The 22,671-nt window shown below is 40.3% G+C and overlaps 1 protein-coding gene across 1 annotated transcript in view; it reads left to right on the top strand.

Annotated features, from left to right (window-relative positions):
• Window positions 1–22,671, top strand: part of SRBD1 (S1 RNA binding domain 1) — a 410,508-nt gene that overhangs the window by 4,400 nt on the left and 383,437 nt on the right. Inside the window, exons 2-3 of the mRNA XM_042781471.1 lie at window positions 10,136–10,316; window positions 17,089–17,472. Of these exons, the coding sequence (XP_042637405.1) occupies window positions 10,136–10,316; window positions 17,089–17,472 (565 nt within the window). The remainder of the gene's footprint in view (window positions 1–10,135; window positions 10,317–17,088; window positions 17,473–22,671) is intronic.

Here is a 22,671-nt window from a genome sequence, read left to right as displayed (position 1 = left end):
TGTGGTAAACTGTTTCAGTGTCATGAGACAAAGTATATGTGAAGTGCCGTATGGAAAGTGAATTTGCTCTGTAAATCTTCACCCAAATCACAATAATAATAATAAAAAATAATAAAAAAGAAAAAGGTAAATAAATAAAGAGAAATAATTCAGAGGAAGTGACTAGAGAGCATAATGAGTAATTGTTTTTGGGGCACATTTTGAATTGAATATTCAGGGAAATTCTTCTAGAGAAAGTGACAGTTTTGCAGAGATCTACATGAGATTTGTGAATGCCACTGGCAAAGATCTGGGGGACAAGTGTCCTGAGTAGAGGGAGCAGCAAGTGCAAAGACCCTGTGGCAGGACTTGAGCTTGGTGTCTTCACCAAGGTAGAGAGTGGTAGGAAATGAGATTAGAGTGGGGAGGATCCAATATCCTGTGACAAAATGTTAGGATCTTATTTACAGTGGATTGGGAAGCCATTGGAGAGTTTTTGGCTGGGATGTGACATGATCTGGTTTACATTTATGAAAGATCATTCTGTGAGTGTGGTGCTGGATTACTGGGTGGGACCATGCCAATAAGGTATGTAGAACACTGATGTTGGAATTGGTTAGTTTTGTCACTCTGCCAGACTTAAAATGAGCCTTCCTAGTGGCAGAGGGGAGATCTCACTGCCATCAAGGGAGAAGAGCTAGAGGTGAAATAAAGTGTGTACTTGGACCCAAGATCCTTGCACTGGACCTCCTTGGCAAGGACACCCTGCAGAGAGAGACTCTCAGTAGAGACAGATGCCCTGGCAGAGAGTGATGCCTGGCATAGAGATGGTTGCAGTGGAACCAAGAGGCACAGGACAGAGTGGTGGGCTTACCTGGCCCACAGAGTGGGAAAGCTGAGTGCCCTTGGGCAGGAGACTTGCTGATGGAGTGGGGTGCACCTAGGTGTACCTGTCAGCAGAGCTAAAAGAGCTTTGTAATACTTGGCCGAGCAGTGCAGGGGTCAGGCTGAGAGGCCATGGGTCAGAGAGGCGTGTCTGAGGGCACAGCAGAGAGGAGACTGTCTAGATTGAAGAATTGTGTCCTGAACCTGAATTGTAGCCTAGTACTTCCCTAATAAACCCCATAATTCTGAATATTGTGAGTTCTGTGTGGCTGCGGTGTAGTAAATTACTTAGTGTGGCTTTTCTACCCATAAGTCTTTGTAAACTCCAAGGTGGGATTTTCTATGAGCAACTGAGGAGCTCCTGATTGCTGAAGGTGTCCACCTGGAGTATTTCTGTTGGAAGTGGCACAAAACAATGTTCTGGAAAGTGCCCACTCTCTCTCAGGTGCTTAGAGTTCTGATGCTATGATTGGCTAATTTGACCACCCTGCCGGGCTCAAAAGGAGGCCTCCTAGAGGCAGAACTCTCTCTGACTGCTGGTTGAGGAAGACATGCTGCCGAAAGAGACACGCACCCTGGAAAGAGACACGTGCTGCTGGGAAGGAGACGCAAGAGACACACATTGCTGAGTGAGACACCGAGGGACCAGCACTGCTGGGAAAGAGACTGTGAGAGACTGTTGGCTGAGGGACGGTGGGCTGGGAGAGAGACTGAGCGTTCTTCCTGAACTTGAGTTGTAGCCTGGTGCTTCCCTAATAAACCCCATAATCTGTGAGTTGTGTGTGGCCACTGCAGTGAATTATCGAACCCAGGAGAGAGGTTGGGGGTGCTTTGGGAGGAACGGTTTGTGAAAGGGCTGGAGGGAGGCAGCATGTCTGGCCTTGCAGTAATAGGCCTTGGGTTACTGCTGGTAATCCTGTCTTCCTCTCGTGGTATTAGAGGAGGTCAGAACATGTGGCCTCCTTGCCATTTTTGCAGTGGCCATTGCAACAGATTATCAAATGCAGAAGAGAAGTAGTGAGTGCTATGGGAGGGATGGTTGGTATCAGAATTGGTAAAAGGCTAGAAGGTGCCAGCATACGAAGGCATCATAAGAATAAGCCTTGCGCTATTGATGGTGATTTTGTCTTCCTCTTGTGAAGTTAGTGCAGGTCAGAAGGTGCTAGCTCCCTCCCCTTTTTGCAATAATGAATGAAGAGGAATCAGTTAAGATTATTGTAGAAGCCTAGGATCCTTGAAGTGAGGTGATGAGAAGTTGTCTATTTTGGGATCTATTTTGAAGATTTAATGTATAGGACAAACTGATGAATGATTTGGAGTGTGAAGGAAAGAGAAATTTTGGGAAGACTAGAAGAGAAACAGATATGAGGGTGGTGGAATAGAATTCGGTTGTGGTTGAACTTGCTGAATTTGTGCCTGCTAACCAGACGGCTGGTGGTTCAAACCCACCAGCCACTCCTCGGAAGGAAGGTTGGGCAATCCTACTTCTGTAGTGATACTGCCTCGGAAACCCAAGGAGGGGTCGCTATGAGTCGGGTTTGACTCGATGGCACATAACAACAACAACAAACTGGTGGTTCAAACCCACCAGCCACTCCTTGGAAGGAAGATTGGACATTCCACTTCCGTAGTGATACTGCCTTAGAAACCCAAGGAGAGGTCGCTATGAATCAGATCCAACTCAATGGCTGTGAGTTTGAGTTAGTTACTGGATACTCAGTAGGAATAAGATATATATGTCTTGAGCTTAGGTCATGTTGGACATATAAAATTGAGATTCTTGTATTCAACCATGGGATGGGATAAGGGTGCCTGAGTTATTTATTTATTTATTGAGTAAGAAAGCATAGAGATAGAAGAAAATAGGGCTGAGGACTGTGTCTTAGAAGAGGCCAGCATTTAGCAGTCAACAGAGGAGACTGGGGAGATGCTGTTAGGGAAGCAGGGGAAAATCTGGGTGTGGTGTCCCTGAAAGACATGTGGAAGATATTCTTTAAGGAGTGAGGGCCAGCTGCTGGTGAGAGGTCAAAAACAACTAGGAATGAGAATTGACTAGCTACCTCAGAAGAGCTACATGTGTAATGAATTCATATCTGTATGTAGGTGATGTTTTTCTTCATAATAACTAAAAAAACCCTTGTGTCTGTCTTGTCAGCTGATAATATTTCTCTGTGAAATAGGGTTAGTTAGTATATCTGACAGGTGATGAGACAGGTGAAAAGAAATCAGCCTGCTCAGTTTGGTAATAATAAGAATAGTAGAATTATGGTTGTCTAATTCCTAGCCAAGGAGCTCTTGTGGTGTAGTGCCTAGGGCACTTGACTGCTAACCAGACGGTCGGTGGTAGCCACTCCATGGAAGGAAGATGGGGCAGTCTACTTCTGTAAAGATGTACTACCTTGGAAACTCAGTTGGGGGTCACTGTGAGTTGGAATTGACTTGATGGCAGTGCATTTTGTTTGTTTGTTTAATTCCTAGCCTACTGTTTCTTTCAGTTTCACTGCTGTTGAGTTGTATCATTTGAATGATTTTCTCTTTGTGATCTGCTTACTCTCTTTAACTGTCTGCCAGACAGTAGCATTCAACTCTGAAGAGAACTCACTTTGTGGATATCAATGGTTTGAACTGCCATATGTGCTCTTAGAGCATAATTTAAGGAGCCCTGGTGATGCAGTGGTTAATGTTCAGCTGCTAACTGAAAGGTCTGTGATTTGAACCTACCAACTGCTCCGCAGGAGAAAAGACTGGCAGTCGGCTCCTGTATAGCCTAGGAAACCTTATGGGGCAGTTCTTTCTACTCTGTTATATCGGGTTACTATGAGTAGGAATTGACCTGAGGGCATACTACAACAGAGCATAATTCATCTAAGAAGTCATTAAGTCAGAATTTGGCCTCTAGGAATAATTGAAGCCATTTTAAAAGCTAGACAGCCCTATTCACTAGTGTCAGTGAAAGAAGCGATTGCCCTTCCCAACAGTATTGATCTCTTGTTGGGCAATCTACTTCTGTAGTGATACCGGCCTCGGAAACCCAAGGAGGGGTCCGCTATGAGTTGGGGTCTACTCGAAGGCATATAACAACAACAACAACAACAGTTGAGGTGGGAGTAGGAATAACTGAGTTGCCAGGGGCAGATGTTCTTTACCAGAGTTTACACAACTGCCTTTTCTCTGTTCTTGCTCTGAGTTGATTCTTAAGTTGTTTAAAAAAATCCTGATTCAGGAGTTCTGGTAGTGTAGTGCCTAAGGCATTTGACTACTAACCAGAAGGCTGTCGGTTCAAACCCACCAGCCACTCCTTGGGAGGAAGGTTGGACAATCTACGTCCGTAGTGATATTGCCTCGGAAACCCGAGGAGGGATCGCTATGAGTTGGGTCCATAACAACAACAACAAAAGCACCTGTTTCAATTGAATCAGGAAACACATCTATTCTGTGAAAAAAAAAAAGGTTAATTAAAGCAATTGAAAGGCTTTGGATTTTTATGTAGCTCAAAGTGTTTCCTAAAGCCATTTTCCACTCCTTAATTGGTTTGAATAACTTAATACAATTTATTTATTTATTTATTATCATTTGGAAAATGATTGTGATTTGGGAGAAAATTTACAGAGCACATCCACTTTTCATACAGCAGTTCACATATACTTTATCTCATGACATTTCCTACAATTTACCCCAAAGCAACAGCTCCCCTCCCACTTCCTCTTGATAGTTACCTCTTCCTGTGTCCATTCATCCGTGTACTCCTGCCCCCTGAGCTGACATGACACCCTGTGCATAAACAGCCCTTTTTTCTCCCATGATTGTTCTCTCCAAGGAGTGTATCTATCTCAGGTAAACGTTCACCTCATATGCCTGTCTTTTGTTTGGCTGGAAGCCACTGGTGTGGGTTCAATTCCATGCCTGAAGGGCAGCTAGGGGCCATTGTCTCAGTGGTTCCACCAGGCTCTATCTGACCAGCAAATCTGGCCCCCCCCTTTTTTTTCCAAATGATTTTGAGTTTTGTTCCACATTGTTCTCCCTCTCTATCCCGGATCTCCTACGTAGATCCGCCTCCGAGTGGTTGACAGTGGTAGCCGGGCACCATCTAGCTCTTCTGGTCTCATAGTCATATAGGCTGTGGATGGCATGGAGTACCAGTTGCTAGGACTAATGGTTTCCATGAATCTTTGGTTTTCTTCATTCTTCTTTGCTCTGGACGAGGAGAGATCCATCGTTGTATCTACATGGTTGCTTGCAAGCTTTTAAGTTCCCAGTTGCTACTTGCCAAAGTTGGAGGTGGAACAGTGTTTGCGTAGTATGTTATGCCAGTTGACCTTGATGTCCCCTGTGACAGTGGTCCCAAGCCCACAGGTTCAACTACTCAATCCCTCTGGGTAGCTGGCTGTGACCAAGAAGTGATTACAACCTTGACCCTTGTCAGCTGTAGTATACACCTGGGGATTCTTACAGATCACTTATAGGACCATTGTCTGCCAACCCTATACATGGTCTTGGGTACACTCCCTACTTCATAGACATACCTAACACTTCAGCCTGTCAACCCCTCTATTCCACCTGTATACCCATATTTGCCTTCACTGACAATGCAGTATTGTATGTGCAAAAGGGTTCATCTTTGTTGCCTGTACCTCCCATGTAACTCTCTATGTTGTCTTCTTCCTCAGTGCCAGCATGTTGATCACTCACATTTGGTATATTCCTTTTCTCTTCACCCAAATCAATTCTTACCTCTACCTGTCTAACAGTGTTCCCTCCCCTGCCCTCCCACTCCTGGTAAGCAACAAAGTAAATTTCCTCCCATAGATAAAACTTTAGTATCTCTTGTAGGGCTGGTCTGGTTTTAACAAATTCCCTTAGTTTCTGGTTATCTGGAAATCTCCTAATTTCACCCTCATATTTGAGGGCAATTTTGCTGGGTATATAATTCTTGCTTGAGAATTTTTCTCTTTCAGGGTTTTATATATACCATCCTCTTGCCTTCTCGCTTGCATGGTTTCTGCTGAGAAATCAGAGCTTACCCTTACTGGTTGTCCTTTGTAAGTGACTTTTTGATTTTCATGTGCTGCTTTCCGGATTCTTTCTTTGTCTTTGGTTTTGATGAGTTTGATGATGATATGTCTTGGTGATTTTCTTTTGGGGTTTCTCTTGTTTGTGGTTTGTTGGACTTCCTGAATGGATATATTCTCATCTTTCATCATATCAGGGACATTCTCCTCCAACAAATCTTGGACAATTTTCTCAGTGTTTTTATTTTTCTCTTTCTGTTCTGGAATTCCAGTGACACATAAGTTATTCCTTTTGATGGTATCCCACATGAACCTTAGCCTTTCTTCATTTTGTTTTGCTCTTTTCTCTGATGGATCTGTTTCCAAAGAAGTGTTCAGATATTTGTCTTCAATCTTATAATTCTGTCTTTCATTGCATCATATTTGTCTTCACTCTCATAATTCTGTCTTTCATTGCATCAATTTTATTCCTTTGCCCTTCCAATGTGTTATCTATTTCTGACAATTTAGTATTAATCTTCTGGATTTCTATCTTTAGATTTAAAATCATTTCTAATTTTTCATTTTTTTAGTTGTTTTGTTCTTGTATTTTCTACCATATTCTTCCAGGGTTTTGTCTGTGTTTTCCTTGGTCTGTCTCTCAATCCTTTGCAGATACCTAAATATAATTCTTTTGAATTCCGTATCAGAGAGTTCCAATGCTGCTTCTCGTCAGGGATGTGTTCTGGGTCTGTATCCTGCTCCCTTGTTTCTGCCACTTTATCTTGCTTATTTGTGTGTTCTGTGATGGTCTGTTGTCTCTGAGACATTGTGGCATTGTTGTATTTAGATCTCTGTTAATTGTGTATGAAGAACAGCTAAGGGTGATTCAGGCTCTTCTTGGTGGTTGTTTATTATTGGCCTATTGATTGAGAAGGAAGTGGTGGCTCTCACTCAGTAAGTGAAGTTGCAGGAGCTGTGGGTGTAGTTGTGTCGTATGGGGACTGTTTCAGTCTTCCACTCTGGTAGACCAAAAGAGCAATTGAATAATAATCAAAAAAGTAAAAGCACATGGAAAGAAAAACATGCCCTGGAATCACACATGAATAGCAACCAAAAAAAGAAGAGGGAAAAAGGAAAACAAAACAAAACAACACTGTACAATATCTGGGGATATGGCAATAAGAAAAAAAAAAGGTAGAGAAGGAGAATAATAAAGAAAAAAGAAAAAATGGGAAAACAAAAACAAGGAACTGGGTTAAGCATGCAAAAAAAAAAAAAAAAATGCAGCTAGGAACTGGGCAAACAAAAAAAGCTGAAAACTAGGACCTGGGAGGGGCAGAATAAAGAATAATAGTAAAAAGGACAAAAGTAAGAATAATAATAGTAGTTTGAAAACAGACAAAAAAGAATCAAACTAAAAAACAGAAAAAAGAAAGAAAAACAATTGGGGGAGCACAGGGCAGAGCAGGGCACCCCGGCTCTGTCAGAGCACACAGACTGAGATGGAGTTCCGGTGGGCCCAGAAGGTGGGTGGGAGTGGGGGATGGCTGCACTTCCGTTCACCAAGCGGGTGTGTGGTGTAAGAGTAGCAAGGGAAATGTCGAATCTTTCTAGTCATCCAGATTGGGAATGTCCTTGGGGTTACTGGCAACTGGAACCTGTTCCTAAGCTCCTGGAATCTGGGAGGATGCTGTCTCTTTAAATATCCAAAATAGTCAAGCCGCTTGTAAACATTCAAAATGGCTTAGCCCTCCAGACAGACAAAAGTCCACAGCTCGGTCTGCCGTCCTCTTTGCTGCCTCCCCTTTTATTCCCTAGCCACTAGAGCAGTTCTCTATGCAGTCCCTGGTTAGCAGGGCCTATTTTTAGGTTAATTCTTAGGTCCTACCACTACTCTGCAATATCCAAGCTATCTGTGCCATCAGGATCGGTGCCAGACTGCAGCTCCGCATGTCTCCGTTTTTGGTATTTTCATGCAAATTTTTATACTAGATGGAGTTTAGTCCACTTCTATATCCTTCCCTTCAAGGCTCAGGGGTCCAGGATTATCTTCTGTATCTGTGTTAGTTGGTTCCCCTTTTCTTTGTTGAAGCTGGTCTGTGCAGACTTTCTGCCTATTCCGCCATCTTACTGGAACTCCAAGGATCTCTTCATTTTGTTTTGATCTTTTTTTTGATTGATCCCTTTCCTAAGAAGATTCAGGTATTTGTCTTCAATCTCATTAATTCTGTCTTCCATTGCATCAATTCCTCCTTTGTCCTTTCAATGTGTTCTCTATTTCTGGCAATTTAGTATTAATCTTCTGGATTTCTAGTTGTAAATTTAGAATCATTTCTAATTTTTCATTTGTTTTGTTGTTTTGTTCTTGTACTTTCTTCCAGAATTCTTTCTAGGGTGTTGTCTGTGTTTTCTTACTGTCTCTCTCTCAATCCTTTGAAGATACCCAAATACAATTCTTTTGAATTCCTCATCAGGGAGTTTAGTGCTGCTTCGTCAGGGATGTGTTCTGGGTTTGTATCCTGCTCCCTTGTTTCTACCACTTTATCTTGCTTGTTTGTGTGGACTGTGATGGTCTGTTGTCTCCAAAATATAGTGGTGGTGTTGTATTTAGATCCCTGTTAACCGTTTGTGCGGAGCAGCCAAGGGTGAGTCAGGCTCTTCTTGGTGGTTGTTCATCACTGGCCTGTTGGTTGAGAAGGAAGTGGTGGCTCTCACTCAGTAAGTGAAGCTGCAGGAGTTGTGGGTATAGTTGTATCGTATGGGGACTGTTGCTGTGTTCTACTCAGATAAAAATGGCAATTGAATAGCCATCAAAAAAGTAAAAGCAACTGGGCAAAAAATACACCATGTAATCACACAGGAACAGTAACTAAAAAAAGGAAAAGGGGAATAAAACCCCAAAATCCTGCAATATCTGGAGAGAGGGCGACAAGAGAATAAAGATAGAGAAGGGAATAATGAAGAAAAAAAATGGGAAAAATTCAAAAAGAAAAACAAGGAATGGGGTTAACTATGAGAACGAAAAAATAATTGTGACCAGGATCAGAGAAAATAAAAAAAAGCTGAACGGTAGAACCTGGGAGGGGACAAATAAAGAGTAATAGTAAAAAGGATAAAAGTAATAATAACAATAGTAGTAGTTTTAAAACAGACAAAAACAAACTGAAAAACAGAAAAAAGAAAAAAAAATTGGGGCAAGGAAGGGAAGGGCACCCGGGCTTGCAGACTGGGATGGAATTGCTGCCAGCCCAGAAAGTGGGTGGGAGTGAGGGATGGCTGCACTTCCTTTCCCCAAGAGAGTGTGGTGTCTAAGAGTAACAAGGGAAATGTTACACCTTTCCAGTTGTCTGGGTCCTAAATGTCCTTGGTGTTCCTGCAGGTGAACCCTGTTCTTAAGTCCCTGGTATCTGGGAGAATGCTTTCACTTTAAATATCCAAAATGGTCATGCTGCTTTTAAATATTCAAAATGGCTGAGCCCTCCGGTCAGACAAAAGTCTACAGCTTAGCCCGCCTTCCTCTTTGCTGCTTTCCCTTTTATTCCTCGACCACTAGAGCAGTCCTCCATGTAGTCCCTGGCTAGCAGGGCCGATTTTTAGGTTAATTCTTAGGTCCTACCACCACTTGGCAATATCCAAGCTGTCTGTGCCGTCAGGATCGCTGCTAGACTGCAGGTCCATATGTCTCCTTTTTTGGTGTTTTCATGAAAATTCTTCTGCTAGTTGGAATTTAGTCCACTTTCACTTCCCTTCAAGGCACAGTGGTCCAGGATTATCTTCTATATCTATGTTAATTGGTTCCCCTTTCTTTGTTGAAGAGGGTCTGTGCAATCTTTCTGCCTTTTCTGCCATCTTTGGTTTGAAAAACTTAATACCGTTTAAGTGAATTTGATTAGCATTTAGGAATTTATTTAAGCGTTTTTCACTGTTAAAGTTGAAGAGCTCACATTGACTATAGTATGGTATGACTCAGTAAGTTACTTATAGATGAGAAATAATTTCCTAAGTCTTGGGTATATGTGTGTAGTATTTGTTAGCTGATGGGAGAATGGAGAGACTTGTGGTTAGCCTGAGGTACTTAATACATCACTCTCTTATCAACTCTGTTGTTTCAGTTCTTAGCAATACTTGTTAATCGCTTGTGTTACATATAACTCTGTTTTACTTTGAAATACCTCCTACCTTATACTTAATGTTTTTCAAGAAGCATGGTGTGTGTTTCTCTTTTCCCTGTGACATTTAGGCTCATTTTCTCTGGAAATTTTCTGTCAATTTACTGTTAGATCATCTGAATCTGAAGAAGATGACAAAGAAGATAGTGCCTGGGAGCCCCAAAAGAAAGTCCCCAGAAACCGAAAGCAGCCTGTTTGCAAGGAATCTAAGCCAAAGAGGGTGCCACGGGCAAAGAAGAACACTAAGAAGATTAGTGATGGCTTCGAAGGCGTAGTTGTGAAGGAGGAGCTGGTAGGTGCTCTAACGGGTAGAGGGAACACTGTAGTGTTTTCTTATTAGTGATGTTACTTTTTCTTTACAAAGAGTAGGACAGAGCACAGAAATGACAGAAAAAATGCAGGTCAATGGTGTTTCCTGCCATGGGCCACGATTGCCTTAGGCAAATGCTACATCTTTCTAGATCTAGACTAAAAAACCCAGCAGCAATACATTATAGACTGTTTTGCATTACAAAAATAATTATTTATTTCCAAAATAATTCACTGTATTTTTTATTTAAATAACAACTTCTCTAGTAGTCATCACTTCTCCGAAGGAGGATGAGGCAATCTACTTCCATAGTGATACTGCCTCAGAAAGGAAAGAGGAGTGGCTATGAGTCGGGTCTGACTTGATGGCACATAATAACAACAACAGTACATTCACCATGATACTCTTGTAATATGCAGTGGATGCATAATTTTCTATAGATACATTTGTTGTGTATAGTAGGAACCCTGCATTGTACATTGCAGGGCCTCTGTATAGATACTTTTGAATCACTCCATTCTGTTATTATCAGGCAGTCTTAGTAATGTCTATAAAAAAAAGTTTCCCAGTAGTCCAGTACTTCTGTTTCTTCATCTTTGAATGCAAGCTTTTCACCGAACATGTTTTTAGTGAGTGAGTGGGCCTTTATCTATAGCTGAGAAAGTACTGGCTTCTATTGTTCTGCTGGCTGAATATGGAGGGTTTTTTTTTTTTCCAATTAAGAATGGCATAGCTTCATTTCCTGTCCTAGGATATCTTTTAGTTTAGTGATTCTTTGTTCTAGGATCATAAACCCTTTAAGAATCTGATAAAACGTGTGGACCTGCCCCTCAGTTAAATGTACACATGAACTTCTTCTAAGTTTTAAGATATAGTTCAAAAGGGTTCACAGCTCAACAGCTCTTGTCATGGGGACTTCTTGATCCCTCCATTCATGCTTGGTATATGTGTATTTTTCAAAGGAAAAGAAGAAATTTAAATAGGAAGCCTTTTATTAAAGAGGCATTCTGAGGATGTTTAAAATTTTTTTCAGAATTGTTCACATTCGTTTTATAGTTCATTGGAAACATGGGAACATGTTAGAAGATTTCATTATTAGTTTTGATATTATGCTCTGCTGTAACCACCACTGAACAAATTCATTACAAACTGTATTTTAGTAACCAGCCAATAATTGTTAAGTCTATTTTTAGCAAATATCAGGGACAAAATTCATCACTCTTCAGGCTACCTCATCAGTCTCTTCCCTTTATGTTGCTGGCATTTATCAACTCATTGGTCATTCCTCTTCATTCATTGAAAACTTTAGTTCCTGCTTAATATCTTCCTCTCTGCCATGTTCTGTCATCATTCTTGGTGATTTTATCCTCTACTTGGGAGACACTCTGTGTCCTTGGTTCCTTGACCTCTTTATCTGCAGTGACCTATCCTTTTTCTCTACTTTTCATGCTCCCTTGTGTTATCTCAGTCTGAAGTTTCATCACCAGAAACTGTGTTGCCTCTGGCATTTCTGTTTCCAACATCCCATGGTAGCACCACTACCTCCTGTTCTAGCTTATTTGTTCAGGTACCCTCACTGTCACACTTCTGCAACCTCATCACAATTTCTCATTAGTAGTCCTCAACCTTAGCTGCACATTAGAACCACCTGGGGAGCTTGAAAAGGTGCTGATGCCAAAGTACCTTTTCTAGACCAGTTAAATCTGTATTCAGGGGTGGGGCCTGGACATCAGTGGTGGTGTGTGTATGTATATATATATATATATATATATATATAAAACATTTCTGAGTGACTTTTAGGTACAGCCATGATTGAGAACCACTGCCTAACTCTGGCACTTTTTCACTATCAATAAGTCCTTTTGATTCCTACCTTACAGATGTTCTTGATATGATACTCCATCAAAACTGAACAAGTGGTAATTCCTTAAAGATTTGTTGATTGTGGAATTTGGAACTATATCAATGAACTTTCTGTATTGTGTTGTAGTAAAATCCATTGCTTTGTGTTGTGATTTGAATGAGTCTTTTACTTATGCATTGTTTTTGTAAAGTCATATATTGGTCTTTTGGAAAACACTGGTTTACTGATTTATGCAGATTTTCCAAATCCTGGCACCTTTCATCATGCCATATAAAAAAATTACATTTGTTAATATAACCACTGATCTTATCAGAGTATTGTGACGCTATCAAGCTCCCAGTGGCAACACAAATATTCCAAAATTCTGATGTTCACTTAAAAGCCTGAATTTTATTACTGGCAATAAATATTGTTGCCTTCAAATGATAGGATCATTTAGTTCATGTATGAGAAAATGTCTGCCAGACACTTTAGTCTGAATAAACATAGTTTTGTTTACCTGTCAGTCTTCTTTCAAGTAAACATAGTGTTCTGTGAAAAAAGAAAGGAGCACAGTGGTTAAACTTTCAGCTGCTAACTGAAAGGTTGGCAGTTTCAAACCGCCAGATGCTTCGTGGGAGAAAAGAGTTGTGATCTGTTCTATAAAATTTATAGCATAAGAAATCCTGTGGGGCAGTTGTACTCTGCCCTATAGTGTCACTCTGAATTGGAATCACCTCAGTGGCACACAGCAACAACATAGAAAATGCAGCTAGTTCATTTCACATCTCAGAGGATTGCACAAGGGCTCATCCTTGAGATAACCTCAGCATTGAGGATGCAGCAGAAATGTTTGATGTGTATTTTCTAGTTCATCATAGAATATTAAAAAGATGTCTTCTCAAGGGTCAGTATTCTATACTATTCTTTTCTATACTATTAATGATTTTTTTCTGCTTCATCAAGAATGTTCTTAAGTGGAACAGACTTTTTTTTTTGATGAGTGTGTGGCAGTGAAGAGAACAATGACTATTAGAATAGTTTGGTGCTGTGCCTTGATTTGTGGTAAGGTGCTAGCACTTTTACCCACCATTGCTCTTGCACCATCAGTGCCGATGTCAATGGAGTGAAAAAGGCAAATAACATTTAAGCATTATTATAATTATAGTTTTGACTTCACAGATCTCCTGAGAGGGGCTCAGGGTCCCCCAATGTTCTGTGAACAATATTTTGAGAAATAGTAGTTTAGATGAATCTTGCCTGAAAATTCCAGGGGAGATTTTTTTTTTCCTTTCCCTTTTTCAATAAAGGGTAGCTTTATATATATTCTTTTCTTGCTTACCTTTTCCTGGGAGTTCTGGTAGCGTAGTGCCTAAGGCACTTAACTGCTAACCAGAAGGCTGGCGGTTCAAACCCACCAGCCACTCCTGGAAAGGAAATTTGGTCAGTCTACTTCTGTAGTGATATGGCCTTGGAAACCCAAGGAAGAGTCGCTACGGAGTCAGGTCCTTGACGGAGTCAGGTCTAACTCGACGGCATATAACAACAACAACAATAATCTTTTCTTAGATTTCTTCTTTTTTTTAATATAATTTTATTTACTTTGTTGTTGAGAATATGCACAGCAAAACACACCAATTCAACATGTTCTACGATTATCACTTAGTGACATTGATTACACTGTTTGAGCTGTGTAACCATTCTAACCCTCTTTTTTCTTTGTTGTTTCTCTATTTACATAAATTCTTGGCTCCCTAAAGCACCTATCTAATCTTTTGAGTTACTATTGTCAATTTGATCCCATATAGATAATACTTAAAAGCACATAGTGCTCGAAGCAGACTTGTTTCACTAGATAAGCTAAACTGTTACTTGATTTTAAAAAGACTTCAGGGGATGTTTTTGGGTTAAGCTTTAAAGATTATCTCAGGGCAGTAGTTTCAAAGATTCATCCAACCTGTGGCTTCAGGAAGTCTCGAGTCTGTGAGAATTTGAAGTTCTGTTCTGCATTTCCTCCTCTTGATCAGCATTTTTCTGTAGAATCTTTGATCAAAATATTCAGTAATGGTAGCTTGGCACCATTCGGTTCTTCTAGTCTCATGGCAAAGGAGGCAGTTGTTCATGGTGGCAATTAGCCGCACATTCAGTTTCCGCCTCCTATTCCTGAGTCTCCTTCTTCTTCAGTGCTGTAGGCAAATAGAGACCAATTGTGCCTCGAAAGGCTGTTTGCAAGCTTGTAAGACCCCAGGTGCTACTTATTGAACTAGGAGGTAGAACAGAGGCCACTCAACATGTTATTAGGTCAATTAACTGGGATGTCTTGTCAAACCAAGTGTCTAATTTATGACTGTTGGCTTCTCTTACCACTCTTTTTTTTTTTTTAAATCTCCCACCTGTAGTCATTTTACTTTGTCTTTTCTTCATTCACTACTTTTTCCCTTCTTAGGAGGTGGTTGAGGTATGATGGTGGTATAATGATGATGAAATTACCAAATATCTGAGTGCTCACCATTATCCAGGCAATGTTCTTAGCACTTCACTTTAATGATCTTACTTGTCCTCACAACAATCTCTTGAGGCAGATGCTGTTGTTATTCCTGATTTTATAGGTGAGGAAGCTGAGGCAAGAGAAGCTAATTGAGTTGCTCATGATCCACAGAAAGTACGTGATGGAACTGGGTTTCTAACTAAAAAATGTGATTTTGTGAGCGTTTCAGGAACAGTTATATTTCTCATGGATGTTTTTACATCTGCCAAGCTTACCATAGTGCTGAATAAAACCACCGTGCTGGTTTAATAATTAATATCATAAGGACTTGACATTCTTTTGGGCAGCACTTTGTCTTCTTCGAGGCTGAACTAAGTAGGGAATTATATAATCAGTAGGGAATTATGTAATCAGAATCGTGCTTGGTGAGCGTAGGTTCAGAATAGGAGGATTAGATAAATTCTTTTATACTGTGGTGTAAAGCCCTGTGCGGGAGCTCTGGTAGCATAGTGCCTAAGGCACTTGACTGCTAACCAGAAGGCCCATAGTTCAAACCCACCAGCCACTCCTTGGAAGGAAGGTTGGGCAGTCTACATCCATAGTGATACTGCCTTGGAAACCCAAGGAGGGGCCACTATGAGTCAGCATCTGACTCCACAGCACATAACAGCAACAACGAGGCCCTGTGCTTATTGCAGTGACAGTTGAATGTTTTAATTGCATGAAGCTAAGGTAGTTTGTCCATCTCACAGCAGAGCTGTCTTACCATTGGGGTCAAAATACTCAGAATCTGATTGCTAAGCTTTCCTATCCTTTATACACTGGTTAAAAGAGTGCTGGTTATATTTGCCTTTTGCAGTACTGTTTTTTTTTGTTCCTCCATGGCTGACAACTCCCTTTATGGCTGACACATTACTTTTTAGCTGAGTCAGTTAATTTGATCAAGGTACCATCAATTCTTACAGTCCTGAAAGTCATTTTATCTTCATAACTCTGCTCTTTACTATTACGTTTTAAGTTAAAAATGAGAACTCAGAGGGTTATAATAATAATGATAATATACATCATTTCTGAGTTCAGGTGGCAGTAGTAGTGGCTGGGCATTGGAGTGGCAGTGCTCTTTATTATAGTTCCCAGTGAGAAAAAAGAGTTGATAATAAGAGAAGATTGAATTTGGACTGAAATTTAGTTTGAGAGTTATTCTTTTGTTTGTTTGTACCATCTGTATCACTTAAGTGCCTGAGAATAGGCCAGCTTAATTGTAAACCCCATAAGGGCAGGGTCTTTATCTTATTTACCATTTAATTGTCATTGCTAAGAGGAGTGCCAGGTCTTGTTTCTTCACACTTGAGATGGTACTTGGGGTGGGATCCAGTGGTGGTATAGAGACTTGGATACCTGTGAGGATTCTTACTCAAGAAAAATACTTAATACTGCCCTGTTGTCATGCTGTGTTTTCTGTTCTAATATTTGTAAATTGGTGGCTGGTATAGCCTGTGGAGTTTTATGAGTGTGGGATTGTTACTTTTCTTCCTCTAAATGACTGACTTTTGATTACAAGTTTTAATCTTGGTTTTCTTACATGAAGACCGATGCTTTTCCTTTTTAGTATAGATTCTCTTAGTTTACTCTTAAGGGTCGTTGTTATTGTAGGGTTGTTGTTGATTCCAACTCATGCTGACCCTGTCTGTGCAGAGTAGAACTACTCCATAGAGTTTTTAAGGTTGCACCTTTCAGAAGCTGAACACCAGGATTGTCTTCCATGGTGCCTCTGAGTGGATTTGAACCACCAACCTTTTGCTATTAGGTGAATGCTTACCTGTTTGTGCTACGTAGGTGCCTTCCTTTGCTTTTATTTTTAAATTAAACTTTGCTTTTTGAGATAATTTTAGATAAATTACATGCATTTGTAAGAAATAATACAGAGAAATTCCATATACCCTTTACCAGTTTCCCCCAGTGGTATCATCTTGTAAAACTAGAGTGAAATATCCTAACCAGGATGGAAATTGATAAAATCCACCAATCTTATTTAGATTCTTTCAGTTTTCTTTGTTCTCATTTGTATGCTTGTGTGTATGTTATATACAGTTTTACCTTATGTGTAGGCTCAGTGTATCCACCACCACATGGATCCCTAGTGTTGACCTTTTATTAACCTCCCTTTTCCCTTCTTCCCTCCCTTTTACGGTGGCAACTAATCTGTTCTCTATTTTATCATTTATAAGGACTGTTATTTAAGCATAATCATATAATATGTAAGCATTTTAGACTGCCTTTTTAATTATTTTTTCCATTCAGCATTATTCCCATGAGCTCTACCCAAGTTGTTGGTGTATCAGTAATTTACTTCTTTTTATGTTGAGTACTATTCCAGGGCAGTTGGTTTTTCTCTAAGTCTGTATTTTTTTGTGGTTTGTTAGAATAGCTCCGTGGCTGTTGCTGATGTCGATTTGGAAGACAGAAAAAATGAAATGAATACTGCGCAGTCTCCCAAAACACCAAAGACAAAGCGGAAAAATTCAGCTCAGTCACCTTTAGGTCAGAGGACCAAGAAGCTGAAAGTTGAAGAAGCCGACAAAGGCACCAACTTAGAGGGTGAGAATAGCAGTACAGTGACGCCATCCACAAGCACCATGTGGGAAGGTACATGTAAGAAGGAAAAGAATGAAGATGACTTTACATTTGGTCAATCCCCTCTAAAGAAGATTAAGACTGTAACGTGTCCTCAGGGGCAGCCTGTCAAGCTTCCAGCAAGTGCCAACAGTATTAAGGAGGAGGTGGAAATGAACTGGGATATAGTACAGGTATGAATTAACCTTTTTCTGTCACTTGATTCATTTTGATTCCTTTCTTTTTGATCAGGATAGGGCTTGCGGGGACTTAGGGGCAGGTTGGGGGTTTTTAGTTCTTCAGTTTTGCCATTTCCTGGAGGCTTTGGCCATTGGTTCCTTTATTGGGTATGCTGTTTTGTATTACAGCTTATCATCATTTCTTCAGTGGAGACCTGTGATCTCAGTCAAGGTAGGTCTTTGTCATGGTGTTTTAGTGAACACACACTTTATAGAGAGATCACACCAATAGATTAGGTCCTCCACAGTTTGTTGTTACGTTTTTGCATTGAACTTAGACTATATTTTACCACAAAAGCAGTGAAGGTGATTAAATAGCCCAATTAAGATAGCTATTTAACCCTTAGTGTGATGTTGTAAAGTACTAAGCACAGGTCCCAGCAATTTTCTAGAGAACAATTCTATCAGAATTCCGACTTGAGATACCAGAATTCTCTCTCTCACTACAGGGTAAATTGTATTTCTCATTTTCTTGGGCTGGTTTTGGACATGGTAGTGTGGACCTGAAGAGTGGCTTTTGACCAGTGAGTCTCAGCTTTGTGTGTGCCCGAGCACACTCAAGGAACCTTTGAAACTTTGTGACATTACCTCTAAGCAATGATGGAAGTGACCTACTTCCTTGTTGTTTGTCCCATAGTGATTCTTATATATTCTCCTTCTTCTGGCTGAAAATTGCTGCTTTTAAGACCAGGACCTCTACTGAATCTGAATACTACTTTTCAGTTGGGACTCTCTTCAGAGACCTTTCTACCCCTGCTGCATTTTTTTTTTTTCCAGTTAGGATGTTGCCAGTTTTTTTTTTTACCCCTTAAATTTTATTATTTTGTTGCTGTTGTTGAGATTATATACAGCAAAACATACACCAGTTCAACTGTTTCTACACGCACAGTTCAGTGACATTGATTACATTCTTCAAGTTGTACAGCCATTCTCCCTCTCCTTTCTGAGTAGTGCCTCCCTCATTGACATATATTCATTGCCCCATAAGATTACTATGTAATCTTTCAAATTGCTATCGTCACTTTGATTTCACGTATATCAGTTTTGTTCCTCATTGTTTTCCCACTCTATCCAGGATCTCCTGCACTGATCCCTTTCTGAGTAGTTGACACTGGTAGCTGGGCACCATCTAGTTCTTCTGGTCTCATGGTCATATAGGCTGAGATTCAAATGGACCACTAGTCCCTTGGATTAATTATTTCCATGCATCTTTGGTTTTCTTAATTCTTCTTTGTTCTGAATGAGGGGAGATCTGTTGCTGCATCTTGATGGCTGATTGTAAGCTTTTTTTTAAAATTTTTTTATTGTGATTTGGGTGAAAGTTTACAGAGCAAATTCATTTTCCATACAGCAGTTCCTACACATTTTGTTTCATGACATTGAATGCAATTCCCCACAATGTAATAGCTCTCTTCCTACTTCCTCCCTGTAGTTACCTCTTCCCTGTGTCCTTCATTCCCATGCATTCCTGCCCCTGGGGCTATCTCCCTGTGCATACACTGCCTTTCTATTCTCCCACGATCGATCACTCCAAGGAATATATCTACCTGATGTAAATGTTCACCCCATATGCCTGTTTGTTGTGTGGCTGGAGGCCACAGGAGTAAGTTCAGTTCCAGACCTGAAAGGTAGCTAGGGGCCATAGTCTCAGGGGTCTCATCCAGCTCTATTAGACCAGCAAACTTAGTCTTTTTTTTTTTTTTTTAATGATTTTGAGTTTTTTTCCACATTGTTCTCCCACTCTGTCCAGAATCCCCCTCTGAGTGGTTGATAGTAGCCAGGCACCATCTAGTTCTTCTGGTCTCATGATTATATAGGCATAGTCCACTACTCCACTAATTCCTTGGACTAATTGTTTCCATGCATCTTTGGTTTTCTTTATTCATCTTTGCTCTGGATGAGGAGAGACCCGTCGTTGCATCTAGATGGCCGCTTGCAAGCTTTTAAAACCCCAGTCGCTACTCACCAAAGTAGGATGTAGAACAATGTTTTTGTGTAGTATGTTATGCCAGTTGAGCTTGATGTCCCCTGGTATCATGGTCCTGAGTCCACAGGTCTAACTACACATTCCCTTAGGGTGGTTCGCTGTGAGTAAGAAGTTACCATAATTTTGCCCCTTGTTAGCTCTATTATATATGTGAACCTTCTTACAGCATATACAGATACATATGTAGAAATATTGTCTGCCAACTTTACATGTGGTCATGGGTATATTCCCTCTTGCCTAGACATGCCTGATCATTTGGCCTGTTTATCCATCTATTTACCTGTAGATGAATGTTTTTCATCACTGATAACATAGTATTCTATATGTAAGAGGGTTTATCTATCTGTGTTGTGTGTACGTCTTGTGTACCTCTCTGTGCCTTCCTTTTCCTTAGTGTTACTGTGTTGGTCACTCACTTTTGGTATATTGCCTTTCCTTTCACTCAGATCAGTACTTGTCTTTACCTGTGGAGTGGTGTTCCCTCCCCTCCCCATCCATCTCAGGTAACCAACAAAGAGTTTCTTTTCATATATAAACCTTTCCTTGACTTATTACAATAGTGGACTAATACAATGATTGTTCTTCTGTGATTGACTTATTCACTCTCAGCAGTTATGCTCCTTCAAGTTTATCTATGTTACATGGGGTTTTGCAGATTCTATGTTATTTTTTATTGTTGGATAATATTCCATTGTGTGTATATATCATAGTTTGGTTATCCATTCTTCTGTTGATGGGAACTTAGGTTGTTTCTGTTTCTTTGCTATTATAAATAGTGCTACAATGAACATGGGGTTGGATGTATCTGTTCATGTCCTGGCTTGACTCATTTCTGTAGGATATGTGCCAAGTGTGGTAGTTATGTTTGTATGTGAACTTGGCTAGGCCTGGTTGAGTGGCTGGGCAGCTGGATGTAGTATTCCCCATGATGAGACTGGTAATCAACTCCATGGTTGAATCTGCTGGGAACAGCCGCATAGCTGCCTTTGGGTATGTGGTCTGCTTCCTGTATATAAGGAGAAGCTTTGAGAATGGTCTCTAGCATATGGCATGCTTGGACCCTGCATGTAGCTGTGTCATTGCTCAGCAGCCTGCTATGTTCTGCCGACCTGGGACTTACAACGGACTTAAGTTAATGTTCTGCCGTGTGGATCAGTAACATCGTGACTGTGCCTTTTTACTTGTCAACCTTGGGGTTTCTCAGCCTCAGCAGCCAAAGGCTGTCTGAGTGAAGAAATGCCTCTAGCTCCAGTGGGCCGGAAACAGGAGGCAGAGCTGGACCCCAAGGTTGAGGGGCTTTCACCCAGCCCCTTGAGCCTGGCACTTTGAACTTGGACTTAAAACCTCCAAATTGTGATAGAATAAACTCCTGTTTGTTAAGGCCATCCCATTTGTGGTATATATCTTGTCAGAGCGGCACTAGGTAACCAGAACACCAAGTAATGGGATTGCTGGAGTAAATGGTATTTCTAATTCCAGCTTTTTAAGGAATTGCCATGATTTCCACAGTGGTTGTATTGTTTGACAGTCCCACCAGCAGATCTCTCCACATCCTTGCCCACATTTGTTATTTTCTTTGTTGTTGAACTGTGCTATTAGTGCTGAGGTGAGATGGTATCTAATTGCTTTTAAGATTTGCATCTCTTTAATGCCTATGATTGCGAACACTTCTTTGTGTGTTTGTTGGCCACCTGAATATCCTCTTTGGTGAAGTGTCTATTCATGTCTTCTACCCATTTTTTAATTGGATTGTTAATCTTTTTGTTGTTGAGGTGTTGGAGTTTTCTATAAATTCTAGAGATGAGTCTCTTGTTGGATATGTCATTGCCAAATATTCTTTCCCAATCTGTAGATTCTCTTTTGACCGTTTGGAGAAGTCTTTGGAAGCACATAAAAATTTAATTTTTAGAAGATCCCAGTCATCTAGCTTATTTTCTGCTGTTTGCGCATTTTGGGTTATGCTTGGTAGTCTATTTATGCCACATGTTAGAGCCCCTAAGTTTGCCCCTATTTTTACCTTGATGAACTTTATAGTTATTTATTTCCTTGATGAACTATGTATTTAAGTCTTTGATCCATCTGGAGTTGGTTTTTGTGTGTGGTGTGAGGTATGGGTCTTGTTTCATTTTTCTGCAAATAGATAACCAGTTTTGCCAGCACCATTTGTTAAAAAGATTTTCTCTTGCCCATTTAATGTATTTCAGCTCTTTGTCAAAGTCAGCTGACTATAGGTGTCTGGATCTATTTCTGGGTTCTCAATTCTGTTCCACTGAACTGTGTGTCTGCTGTTGTACCAATACTAGGCTGTTTTGACATCTGTGGCTGTAGAGTAGGTTTTGCGATCTGGGAGTTTGAGACTTCCTACTTTGTTCTTCTTCTTCAGTAGTACTTTGCTTATTCGAGGTCTCTTTCCTTTCCATATACAATTTGTGATTGGTTTTCCATATCCTTAAAGAATGTTGATGGAATCCGGATCAGAATTGCATTGAATGTATAGATTGCTTTGAGTAGTATTGGCATTTTCACAATGTTCAGTCTTCCTATCCACAAGCATGGTATATTCTTCCATTTGTGTAGATCTCTTATAGTTTCTTGAAGCAGTGTTTTATAGTTTTCTTTGTATAGGTCTTTTGTCCCTGGTAAGATTTATTCCCAAGTATTTCACTTTTTTGGTAGCTGTTTTTATAAATGGTATTGATTTCCTTTCCTTTTTTTTTTTTTTTTTTAAATCTTAAACGTACTCAAAAAGTAGTTTTGATTTGCATCTCTCTGATGACTAATGACATTGAGTACCTTTCCATGTGTTTGGTGGCCATTTGAATGTCCTCTTTGGTGAAATGTCTATTCAAGTCCTTTGCCTGTTTTCACAGTTGTCATAGTTTTTGTTATGTTGTCATAGTTTTAGATAACATTTTTGTTAGATTCTTGTTGAATATATGGTTACTGAAGATATTGTCCCAGTAGGTAGCTTTTCTTTTCACTCTTTTGGCAAAGTCTTTTGATGAACAAAAGTTTTTAATTTTTATAAGGTCCCATTTATTTATTATGTCTTTTGCTATTTGCACTTTGGGAGCTCTGGTAGCATAGTGGCTAAAGCACTTGACTGCTAACCAGAAGGCTGGCGGTTCAAACCCACCAGCCACTCCTCGGAAGGAAGGTTGGGCAAT

This window comes from Orycteropus afer, unplaced genomic scaffold (assembly GCF_000298275.1).
Source record: "Orycteropus afer afer isolate SDZICR_OR568_19922 unplaced genomic scaffold, OryAfe1.0 scaffold00124, whole genome shotgun sequence".
NCBI classification, from domain to species: Eukaryota; Metazoa; Chordata; class Mammalia; order Tubulidentata; family Orycteropodidae; genus Orycteropus; species Orycteropus afer.
Note: the sequence above shows the minus strand (reverse complement) of the source record. Positions and strands in the feature narration are given on the sequence as shown.